Here is a 12,632-nt window from a genome sequence, read left to right as displayed (position 1 = left end):
ATAGAAAATCACGCCCCCTCTGCCAAGTTCTCGTGTCTCACTATTTTTGGAACAACACGGGCAGGCTCTGTGCCTCAGCAACTGTCAGCAGAGCCACACGGAAAGCAAATCCATATAACGATCAGGTTAGCAGGGACAGTGCTGGAAACAGCATTGCCTGGGGGACGGTCCCTTGGAAGCACCCTGCAGTCATGAGAAAAGGATAAGGGCAATAAACATAAAACCCAGAAGCTATCTGACACTATTTGCATGGGAAGCTGATCTCCCCCAGCCCTTTTCATTCTCATGCATACAAGTGGAAACAAAAGGATTTAAAAGCAAACCACCTGTGGAGGAAAGATGGTTCCTAAACTCCAAAGAAGACAGGACCTACTTACTACAAACTCATTTTAATTAAAACATTCCAGGATCCACATTCCCAAGGGTTAAATTACTGACTTTGCTATTTATATATATAGCCTCTTTTACCCATTCTAGGACAGTATTGTTGAGGTGTTGGATCACACCAGTGTCAGGTAAATGGAAACAAGCGTTTTTTGGTGCTTGTGACCCCTAGCGCAGGATCCACGATTACCCGTAGGTCAGTTCCAGCACCTGTCAGCAACTCACAGATTACTGGAGCGGGAGCATAATCCTCTCTGACACTAAAGGATGAGTCTAAGGCCGTAGAAAAAGCAGAGGTAAATGGCTTAGGCAAAGTGGAAAGTTCCCAAGGCAAGGCTTTCAATTGAAAAAAAAAAAAAAATTAAAAAAAGATGTGGTGAGCAAGGAAGACCTCACACAGATGCAGCTGGAGCAGGACTTAAACTGCCCGCCCTGAAAGGGAGCAGCAGGACTCCTTCCTTGCCTTTCACAGGAAAGGAATCTGGAGGTGCAAGTCTAAAACTGCCCAGCCCAGCGCCGGGCACGCAGAGGGCCATGTCCAGCCTCTGCCAGCCTGCTGTGCAGCTAATATTTCCTCTTTAGGCTCCAAAAACTGTGACCCATACCAGGCAGAGACAACCCTTGCAGCTCCTACCACCTAGTGGCTGCAGTATTTCTCTGCAAGAGAGCAAGGAGGCTGTTTGGAGGTCAGGCAGCCTCAGCCCCCCTTGGCAGATAAAGCAGCCCTTGCTAGTGGGTATCACTTATGCTGCAGCCGAGACTAAATTAGGACCACAGTGAGCACAGAGGCAGCACAAGAGAACAGAAAACCTTTCTGAAAACCATCAGCAGCTAATGTAAGTACAGAAAAACCTCAGCTAGCTCTAAAACAAAAGTAGCAACAATATAGATGAACTCAGGTAATGCGCTGCTGTTTCTGTACTTGTGCCAGCTCAGCTAATGTTAGCTAATGCACTACACAACATCTCACCATGCAGCACAGACATGCCCCAGGCTGTTTAAGTTACCCCCAGGCTGCTTAAGTCAGGGGAAGAGTTTTCTGGTTTGGGTGGAATATTATACAAGAGTCAAAATTCAAATGGCTCTAGATCCAGCCAAACTCTCAAACCCTTTGAGCGCTCTGTCCTCAAACTGCTGCAGCATTTCAGGTATTTCAAGGTCCTTCCTCTCCAGTTTTCACAATTTCCTTTTATACTGGGGGGGGCCCATAACTGGACACCTCTAATCTAGGTGCAGCCTCACCAGTGCCAAGTAGAGTGAATAATGACTTCCCATGAGCTCCTGAAGCAGCCCAGTACATAATTAAACTTACGTGCAATGAGACTGAACTGCTGGCACCTACCATAAGCCCCAGGTACCTTCCAGGTGGGCTACTACCCTGTCAGTTAGTCCCAGACTGTCTTGATGCATCTTATGGGATCAGGCTCCGACTTTGCTTTGACAAATGGTAAAAAGCCTCAAAATGACTGGTTCTTGAAAAATTCCTAAAGGCAGGCCCAGTAAGTCATTATTTATCCAGGATCTCCTCAGAAGACTGGAGTCACGCTTTGTTTTTTATAACATAAGCCACATTTTAAGAGTGTGGACTGTGTAATACATGAAATGTAGTTTCCATGTAACTGCAAGTGAAACTAGGTATTGTTTTGTGTAACCTTGCCCCCAACTCCAAACATAAGTAACATTTTAAAATATGGCTGCAGGCCGATATTTTGAGTAAGTGGTTACTCATTTAATATATGTATATTCTTTTCTGTCAAGTTTGTGCTAATGGAGGGGATAACCCAATGCCATGTAAAGAATGAGCAGACACCCTAAGTACTGTATCAACCTGGTTAAGCCCTCCTGGAAGGGCTCTGTCCAGTGAATACCCTGCTGTTGCAATCATTCCTCTACTATAGCAAAGGGATTTAATTATGCTTTTATAAGCAATTTAAATCTGGTTATTCTGGATTGAAGTGGGTGTCACTGAGTGCAGAACATGGGCAAAAGACACAATGAACCACATTAGTCTGAAATCGACTTTTTTCTTTTTTAAACACTTCCCTTTTTGGTTTTGTTTATTATTGAAGTGGTTTTATGTTACTGACAATCCAGACAATGAAGAAAAATGGGATTCAAGTAAAAGAGGAACCTGGGAAAGACTGGAAATAGAAGGGTCCTCCTATGACAAGCACCACTCCCTTGGCACCCTTCCAGAGACTGACCAGCTCTGTGTTCAGGGCAGCAAGGGCTGCGGGGTTCTTCCCTCTGCTCCTCTGACAACAAGCTGGTCCAGAAATTCCTGTTCCAGGCTGCTCTACTGTTTAGCAACCTCCTTTTCATTTCCAGTCTAACTGTAACCATGGCCAGTCTAGACTCATTTAATCTTAGCCAGCATCTTGACAGTTTTGTTTCCCTCCTCAGTGTTCAACATCTGCAGACATCAATCAGATCCTCTTTTTGCTTTCAATTTGCTAGTCTAAACAGGCTAAGTTCTTCCCTTTTTTTCCCCCTTTGCAAAAGACTGCAATTACTTCATGAGCCTAGAAGACCTCATCTGCACCCATAGTAGATTGCTTCATTTTTTGAACATGATGGACAGTACTAGCACAGTGACCTTAAATCTTCACTAAATTCATGGGAAATACTCTGCAAAGCCCAGAAGAGCACAACTGCTATTTTCACATCTACATTGCAATTCAGTAAAACCATAAGACCATAGCAATGAGTGACAAAAACCACTGCTATTCTGCATCTGACCTCAAACAGTACACATCATTACAGGACATTTTTGATATTTTACATGAGAACTTCAGGAAATCCATTCAAATTCAGGCCCTGTGTCCTCATATTATGAAATAAAAGAGGAGTTTCCTTCATTACTAGTGACAATAGTGAGCTTTAAGTTTTGTTTCTGCTATACAGCACAGCTGCTCTGTGAACCATGTAAGCTGTATATAAAAAAAACACAAAACCAAACCACTTCATTTCTATTATGTGAGTCTACTCAAGGGTTCCACCCTGAATGAGCACAACTCAAACTCCGTAACTGGCTGTTGCATCACCCCAGTGAGAAGAGAAATGGGTAGGTGGCAAGATGCTGCTTTTTTTTTTTTTCTTTCAGTATTTTGGGCTCATGTAGGAGGACTGAAGCCACAGTTAAAAGGGCAAGTTTCTCCTGCCTCTTAGGAGAGGAAAACAAGCTCTATTACCATTTAGCAATAAAGCAACCGGAAAGGAGCCCAAGCAGTTTGGAACATCTACACTGCAGAAAATGCTTTACTCCTAATAACAGCTTAGCTCAGGGACTCCCAAACTTACCTTGCTGGGACACGGCTGTGACCACTGCCGCCATCACAGCCACTCCTTCCTCCATGACCTACATCAGCAACTAGCTCCCACCCACATGCACACACCAGAGGAGGCTCTAAGCTGGATCCGCAGCACGTGTGCAGTTCCTGGACAGGCAGTGCATGTGCTGAGGTGTACATACCACAAGTGACAGCAGTGCTATCATTTGTCTTATCTACATGAGAAGAAATGCCAACTGTCTATAGATATGATTCAGTGTCCACACATGTCGGAAAGATCCTTTCCAGTAACCCCAGAATGATCTTTTATTCAGTTCTGAGAAGTATACAATGGCTGGTAGATAGAGAAGGCTACTCTTGCTTCCAAGCACAACTCATTAAGTTTTCAGATAACTCAATGCAAATACAGTCCTTTTAAAATTCAGGTAGCCATACAGCAGCACCTGAGATCTCACACCAACTGGAGGACACTGCAGGTCTGTACACATTTGTACACATGCATTTGGAAATGTTCACTGGCACAAAGATGTTTCTAGGGGAGACACAAAGAAAGGCTTCCCCGTTATTACCGTTCTGTTAGGGAGCCTAGAACAAGCCAGGATTTTGTTTGCCAAATGCCCAGCAGATGTTAGAGGTGGATTATAGCAGAGTGCTCTGTTCAACCTTGAGCTGAGAGTTTCTCCTGTGGCTAAGGTAGATAGTTATAACAGGCCAGGCAGCAAATATACAGGAGAGAGCCTCTCTGTCCTGAACATGCCAGCCAGCATCAGAAGGAAGGCTGTCCACTGCCTGGGCTATACTTACAGGAGTCTGGAAGCAACAGTAGAGCTTGGTGAGGAACGGGTGGTTCCTTGCTAAGGAAAGGATGCGTTTCTCGGTCATGGTGCATTCAACATCGTCATCTTGAAGAATGACGTCCTTCTTCAACACCTTCACTGCATAGAGCTGCCCACTCTCTTTCATCTTGGCAAGCATCACCTAAACCAAAGGGGAGGATGAATCGCAAGCGTTGAGCCCTCAGTCTCTATGAGCAACATGGAATGTCTCGCACCTTCTCACACTAGAAAGGTCAGTTATCTCGTGACCAGGCTTGTGGATGCAGGTGAGTCAGCCTGTTGGCATTGGCATCAATAGATGACACATACGTTACTGCCTGCAGCAGGCTTCTCCTGATAGAAATACCCACACATGTTGCTCCAGTGTCTGGTGTGGAGCTATCTGATCAAAGCTCATCCACTGTGCCAGGGCAAGCCCCCTGAGCAGTGCCATCCATCCCACTTCCCTCTCAGTGACTGAATTCAAATGCACCATTTCACATTGGCTTTGTGGCAAAGCAGAGAAACGAAATCCCCATCTCACTGCATTTGAAACCACTGCCTTGTTTCCTTTAAAGGAAAAGTCTTTACATGCTCCAAGAAACACTCACAATTTCTGGTATGGGCCCTGGCATGTAGCTATTCTTTTGGTTGCTAATGTTTTCTTTTTTTGTGATATCCAATTCTTCGCTTTGCTGTCAGCTTTCTTCCCTTTTCCCCCTGCTCTCTGTAACCAGCTTTGCTGCACAAAGCACACTCCACTGGACAGCCTGTGTACCACATTATGAAATAGCTTCACCTGTCTTGGAGCTTCTTAAATGAGGAATGCGTTTTTCGCCAAAAGAGCCACAATAACTCTCACCTTTCCAAAACTGCCCTTTCCCAATACACGAAGGAAGGTTAAGTCTTTGATCCCAAGTTTGCTCGCTGAACTTTCACTAACATTGTTGACTTCTTTCAGGCTGCCTTTCCCCTGATGTCTCAAAGTAGATCTTGAAACCAGTTTCTGTGAAGGAAAGCAAATAAGTATCAGTCTGCATAGAAATTGTACTTTTGTCTGAGAGGTGTACACAAGTAGTCAACCTACCAACCTGGGGATTTAGGACCTGTTCAGATGCACTGCAGGGCCACTGGAACAGAAAGAACATTGGTACCACCACCCCACATAGCTGTTACGTGTGACCAGCCAACCTCAGCACTGCACAGGGCTGTGCTGGGATGTCATTGCTGGTTCCTGACCTGGGCATTTTAAGTTGTAAACCCAGCAGATTCAAGAGGCAAGCCTGCCTCTCTCCACCCTCACTCCTCAGAAAAATAAGACAATAAGTGTGGAAATCCAAGTCTCCTATCTAACATCAGAGCAAAGAGAACTGCATCTTTTCCGCAATTTGTGAAGTACTGATGAGATATAAAATCCAAGCAGCTTTCATCTGAATCTTTTTGGTTTCTGCCTGATTTTAAGACTCAAAACCCAGATCAGTGGGACCCAAACTTCCAAATATTTTTCTTTCCCACAACCAGGCTGTAGCTTCCTCCACTGCTGTAAATTCGACAGAAGGCTGGTCATTCCCACGCCAGCGGTGAGGTGTCTGCATTTTACCACTATTAGCACACATTTCTGGAGCTCCTATATTTGCAGTATACAACGATCAAGTAAACCTCCAGTGTCCCCTGTTCGCAGCCCTCCAGGCACGAGTATGCATATAAACCACGAGTACTTGTATTCAGTTTATTAGCCCGAACAAAGCCACACGGACTTCTTGAGCTCCACCTTGTGACTACTTCGGTGTAAAGCAAAATCCTTCCTGCACACAAGACTTGTCCGACTGCCACAGAAATGGCAACCCCAGCCATGGGGAAAGAACCAAGAGCATTCAGGACAGCACCCAATATAACTCCCAACAGATTTAAGCTTACAGCACAGAATGAACCCTTACCTAGAGCCTTTAGTTCATGAATAACGAGAAGTGACTGTTAAACACCAAGCAGAGATTTTTATTTTCCTGGTTCCATCTCCTTTTGACGTGCAGCTTATGCAAACAACAAATGCTAACGAGCACTGATTTTTACAGAACTGAGAAGGGAATCTGGGACTTGTGTTTCCCTGTATCTCCCAGGATAACTGTCCTCCTGAACTGCTGCTACAGCATGAAGAGCAAAGATAAGAAAGTCTCATTTGCTACAAACCAACTGAAATCAAAAGGGGCAGCACAGCCTAAGGTGCAAGCAAGGCTGATACAGGATCATGAGGTCAATTCATGAAGCTGAGTAACTGTGTGACAAAATTTACCACATCTGGGCAAGTATGTTTTGAGTTTTAATTTTTATTTTTTTTTGTCAATTAAAAGTAAATAGACTACCATTTCATTATGGGTTATTGTGGTTTCAAGCAAACTCACTTTTCAAAACTACCCACAAAGGAAACATGATGAAAACCTGTTATCAAATGACAGCTCTGATTTACATTACCCTTTACGAGCATTTTCACTCAAGCTCTTACAGTGTGTTTTAAACTGTCTGAATAGACTCAGATATACAACAGCTGGACTGTACACATATGTCCCAACCCTGGTAACAATCTCACCGGGACCCTGTCTCGGACAGCAAAGACAAGAGATGATGTTGTGTTGACAGGGACCTGGGCCCTGTTGAGCTGGGAAAACTGTAGCAAAGAGTGAAACAGTTTCCCCAAAATCACTCAGAAAAACAGTGACAAAGTGGGGAAGAGAACCTGGGCCTCTTGCTGAACTCTTCTTATACTCTATTCCAAGCCATGTGTTGCAGACAGCGCACTTGTGTTTGCAGGAAAGGTAGAAGAAAAAAAAAAAGGTATGGCATGAATTAATATTGACCATTAATTAGTCTGGGTTCTTATTCTCCTCTCATTCATGCCAAACAGATAAGAGTAAATGGAGTCACACCACTGTGAAACACAAGCAGACAGCAAAGCAACACCTATAGATAAAGCCTCTGTCAAGGTAAACATGGCTATAAGACATCCATTTTCCAGGTGAAGTCTTTGCCACAAGCCAAAGACAGCAACAACCTGCTCATGCAGTCCACCACCCAATGTCATCTGCGATAACTGAAGTCTCTGACTTCTCCTGCACCCATATAAAGATTCAGTTGTAAATGTTTTCAATGGGGGGGTGGGGGGCGGAGAGAGAGAGAGAGAGAGAGAGAAAAAAGACTCACCGAATTTGGGGAAATGCTTCCTGGTTGCAGACCCATGCATGCCAAGGTTTTAGCAAGCTCTGCTGAGTTCACCCCACAGTTCGGTGCAACATTTGCTTGGCATCGGATGTGGACGTTCATTTTACAGACTGACAGGGGTGATGGTAAGGATGGAAAGTAAAAGCAAAGGAACAATTAAAATAACTTGGAGGGATTTAATGCTGAGAAATAATTTAGCAATTTTGCTTCAGGAAATATACCCATCTGTATCTACTCTGCATCTTTAAACTGAAGAGATTTTTGCACTGATCTCAGCAAACAAAATTAGGACTCTCATAAGAGAATAAACTCCTAAAAATCAGGAAAATATCCCAAACTCTCCAAGTAGGATGCCACATTGCCTGAAGCTATTCACTAGCACATTTGACATGTATATAAATACCATTGCAACTATGCCTGCAGATAAAATTAGCATTTATAATGCCACAGAATTTGCAACAGACTTCCCCTGCATTTGCAGGCATCTAATTTTAAAGACATATTGTTCAGTGGGAAACTAAAATCTTTCTTGCTCTCACTCATGGACGCACACACACCCTCTTGTGGGAGATGAAGGCAAATGGAGACTGTTACGATTTTACAGTCTGGATCACTGAAACAAAAACATAACACCAGGACATGCTTTGTCATCAATTAACAGCATGACAGACAGGGTAGTCAGCCTAAAGCAATGACCTTCTTTTCCCCTTGGATGCCTTTTCATTGCCTTATCTCATTAGCCAAGGAAAAACCTTCAGGTAAAGGGAAAAATGAATGCAGGAAGCAGAGATGCCCAAGAATATTTTCAATAATGGAAGTTAAACAAAGCTGTGCTGAGAGCGCAAAGGAGAGTCCTCTGGAAGACAGAGATTAAAAAATAGATCAATGTTTTTTTAACTCTTGCAAAGATGAATATTCATTGCATGGTTTTCTCTTGAGGGTTACACAAATCAAGCCCACACAGTGCATCAAGAGTGTAAAAATATATGTATTTTGTGAAAAGGCTACAGTAAGAAGCTGCTCACTTTTACACTGTAGGCCCTGTCGCATGATTCCCCAGAGCAAGGAACCGCAGTGGTCACAGAAAGTCGGGACTTTGTAGTTGTGGACACTGAACTTATGAGGAATGTTGATTCCAAACCTCTGTTCGGTCACCTGAGGCACCAAAAGAAAAGCACAGATTTAAAATTCTTATACATATATAAAAGCTGATGTTCATTTACATACAGGCATTTAAGTGCAGAACTATGAAAATAATTCCAATCAGAAAAAGTCCCAATCTGTCACCTCACTGAGGTTTTACTGCAAGTGAACAGAGTCACCAACCTCACCTGCTGCAAGCCTGCTCTGGTTTCCTTGACGGGCAGGCTGAACAACCTGACAAAGCAGATGTTAAAAAAAGACTGCCTACCTAATTTTAAATTCTTAAAACCAAGTTAGAATTACAAATGTGGATTACCTCACCACAAACCTATCACACTGAAGTGCCACGTATAAATTATGTCAGCTACAGCATTTTGCAACTAACCAGTTTTCAAATTATTAACTTGCATACTATGTGCAAAGATGTAACTTTAGGTCAAACTGTTGATTTTACTAAATTTAATACAGAATGCTTTTCCCAGCTCCTCCTAAAATTCTCATTCCTCTTCTCACCCTACTTGTTATTAACAGTCTTTCATTTCAGGCCCAGGTTTTGCTTTATCACTTGCTCTCATCCCCTTTTTAACCTTGTTCTTTTCCAACCGTGAATCATTCAGACCTCAAAGACACCATAGAAAATGTTACATCGGCTGAAGAAACCCATCCCCATTGAACCTCTTCATTACTTTCCATTTTGTGTCTCAACAGGCAGATCTTGGAAGACTGAGGGTGAACCCACCACTTTACAAAGAAAAGTCAAGAGGAGTACTGAAACAATGAGTTTAAACTGAGCAGTACTTCCTCACCTTTGTCTTCTTTTAAAGTAGCTTAGAGGTGTTCAAAACCCTTCACGATCCTAAGAGGTGTGAGGAGACTCACCATTTAACTTGCACTTTAGCCTTAAGCACTTTAACTTATTTTCATCTGGTTTGGCAAAGGGTCATTTTAAGAAGTCTAGCTCAGCAGTTTGGAGGCAAGAAATAATGAGCAAAGGCAATTGTTTATCTGCACTGGAAAGAAGATTTCTGTATGGCACACCATAAAAAGCTACATCCCAATTAAAAATATTTCAATTGAATTTCCTTGCACAGTTATTAAACAATTTCCAGTTATAGAAATGAGACATGCAATGCACAGGACAGTTTTAGGTAGGGATGCTACTCCCATCAAATACAGCCAAAACTAGCAAGAAAGAAAACCTTCAGAAACAGAAGTTATGCAAGGGTTCTTTATTACAACAGAAATAATTTCTTAGAGTTAAGGTGTGGAGCAATGACTAAATGGGCACTTTAAAGTTACCAGAAGAGAAAAAGGAGGCATGACAAAGACCAGTAGTTTGACTTTAAAGCCAGAGAATTCCACATTAAGAATCAGGCACCAAATTTTGATGACAACACAGTTAATCACTCAAGAAAATTACCAAGGAAAACAGTGGTTTTACTGTTTCTTGATGACTTTCAATGAAGACACCCTGCCTTCCTAAACTATGTGCTAATCCAACCAGTTACTGGCATTAACAGAACAACCAGATGACATTGCACGACCTTTATACATGTCCTTATCACACTCTCACTTTTAAATCCACGAATAAATGTAACAGAATAAATTGTTATAGGACATCCCCCAGCAACCCAGTCAACCCTGAAGATTCACAAATTATGAAGACCCAAAACATGACTTTACCTTGAGATCGGTCTTCTTAGTATTGTTTTGGCACGTGCAAGCTGTAACAATTAGATGATGGCAGCGCTTGTGTACAACACAGGTGCATACTAGGAAATAAAAAAAGGCATGCTGAAAAGAGTTCTTGAAAGACTGAACAAATCAATCCACCAGCTGGGTTCTTTGAGGCTCAGCTGTATCATCAGGACACAGTAAAGATATGAAAAATAATCAGTGGCTTGAGATTTCCAGATCTGGAGATGCATTAACAGATCTAGAGATGCATCTCCAACCCATTGCAACAGAAATTCTGCACTGGACCATTGATATAGCCTGGAAAACAGCTACCTACATAAAATATGTGTGATGCACACAGAAACAACAGTATAACTTCTCAAATGAGCTAAAAAAAACCCCCGTTGTTGAAATAATTATCCAGTGGAGAGTATTTTGCACAACATATATACAAACAACATTAGAAAACACAGGTCTGAGCTACCCAAAGTCATCTCTGTGTCAGAGTGCTTCTTACGCTGGATATCCAAGTGAGTCCTGCCAAGGTTAGTTTGGCACTAAGGCCCAGTGCAATGCCTGCGTCTGGGAAGCTGGATAAATGCAGCAGAATGGTGCTGTGTCTGGGCTAATTAGTGAGTCCCCATCAAGGGGAATAATCAGCCCTAAAGCAGGGTTGGGCTTTCTCCAGGTCTAAAGCTGGGCTGGCTGGAATGAACTCCGATTCCTCCACTCCATAACCCAGTGTGCACAGTGGACACCACTAAGGGCTGTAGCCACTGCCTACATAAGGAGTTCTTTGTAATGCAAACTGCAAGTTGCAGGTACATTGCAGGGTCCCACACTATTCTGTTTGTTGCTGACTTAAGCTTGTGCTCATGAAGGGCTATCAGTAACGTTCACTTTCACCCAGAAATTTTATGCAGGATATCCATTTGGTTTACATGCAGCTTCCTTTCATACGAGGACACCAGTGCCCTACTATATTGCACAAGAAACAGGCTGTATTAGGTGGCTATACTGAATGACCACGCACCTGCAAAGCGAGTAATTCTGTCATCTTACCACAGAAAAAGGGAAAGGCAGAACAATAATTAAGTGCAAACAAGCACCACATTCATTTACACAGCCATTCAGACAAAGACACATTCAGACAAAAGTGCTGTGCCAGCCCACAAGGCTGCCCTTTGAAGTCACATCCCTAATTTCATTTTGTTAACTTCACAGGGAGAGAAAGGAAGAGGATGGCCATTCCAGCAGGGTACTTTGTGTCCCAGTACCAGCTGAACACTGTCCCGAAGGGACCTGGATGCCTCAAGCCTAGCTGGGAGTTGCATGTACTCAGCAATTCAGTGGATCTGCACAGGGTGAAGCGCAGCAACTGGACCCCTAGGTATCTGTATGAATGTAGGTGGTTGCTCCCACACGCATGCAAGCAAGCCGTCAGCCTGACAGCTGCTCAAATGCACAGCTTTGGCTGGCTGGGGAGGAAGAGAAGCGGTGGCTTCAGAGAAACTTGTCACCACAGGATGTCCCAGCAGCACAGGAAAGCACTCCCAAAACAAAACATCCCACAGACACACCACGCAGGAGCAGAGCACCTTACCTTGGCACTGGTATCCCTGCTTCCCAAATACGCCCCTGCCCAAAACAAAATATGAACATAATTTAACATCAGAAAGCCAGTCCTCTTGCAGATTGTTTGCAGAGGAGAGAGCCAATTTGCAAACGGATCCCAAATGACCAGATCCCTGGGGCAAAACTACCCAGCAATAATGGTGCAACTCAGCACAGGGGCGTGAGAGTGTAAGCACAAAGCACCGCAAGGCCGTAGCTTACAGGGCAGGCTGTCAACATGCATGTTATTCCCCATATTCCCCCTCACTCTAGTTTCTGAAATACCTTGTTTAATTACAACACACACCACACTTATTAGACTGATCCCAGCAGCCCACACCCTGTTATTACCTCTCCCACTTCATGCTCTTTTGAGACATATCTAAGTTTTTCTCTCTGCTCTGCCTACTCCCCCACACGTATCACCTCACACCTCTGATAGCTTTTCTGTTCTCAGGCATTTTGTCTAGTCTTTCAAGCAACTGTTTGTTCTCAC

The 12,632-nt window shown here is 43.3% G+C and overlaps 1 protein-coding gene across 1 annotated transcript in view; it reads right to left on the bottom strand.

Moving 5' to 3' along the window:
* Positions 1-12,632, bottom strand: part of PRKCH (protein kinase C eta) — a 120,417-nt gene that overhangs the window by 56,536 nt on the left and 51,249 nt on the right. Inside the window, exons 4-9 of the mRNA XM_074909323.1 lie at positions 12,126-12,160; positions 10,529-10,617; positions 8,728-8,857; positions 7,685-7,812; positions 5,352-5,495; positions 4,479-4,652 (exon numbers count right to left, since the gene is read on the bottom strand). Coding sequence (XP_074765424.1) covers positions 4,479-4,652; positions 5,352-5,495; positions 7,685-7,812; positions 8,728-8,857; positions 10,529-10,617; positions 12,126-12,160 — 700 coding nt within the window. The remainder of the gene's footprint in view (positions 1-4,478; positions 4,653-5,351; positions 5,496-7,684; positions 7,813-8,727; positions 8,858-10,528; positions 10,618-12,125; positions 12,161-12,632) is intronic.

This window comes from Athene noctua, chromosome 6 (genome assembly GCF_965140245.1).
Source record: "Athene noctua chromosome 6, bAthNoc1.hap1.1, whole genome shotgun sequence".
Classification (NCBI taxonomy): Eukaryota; Metazoa; Chordata; class Aves; order Strigiformes; family Strigidae; genus Athene; species Athene noctua.
This window is presented reverse-complemented; position numbering and strand designations above follow the sequence as displayed.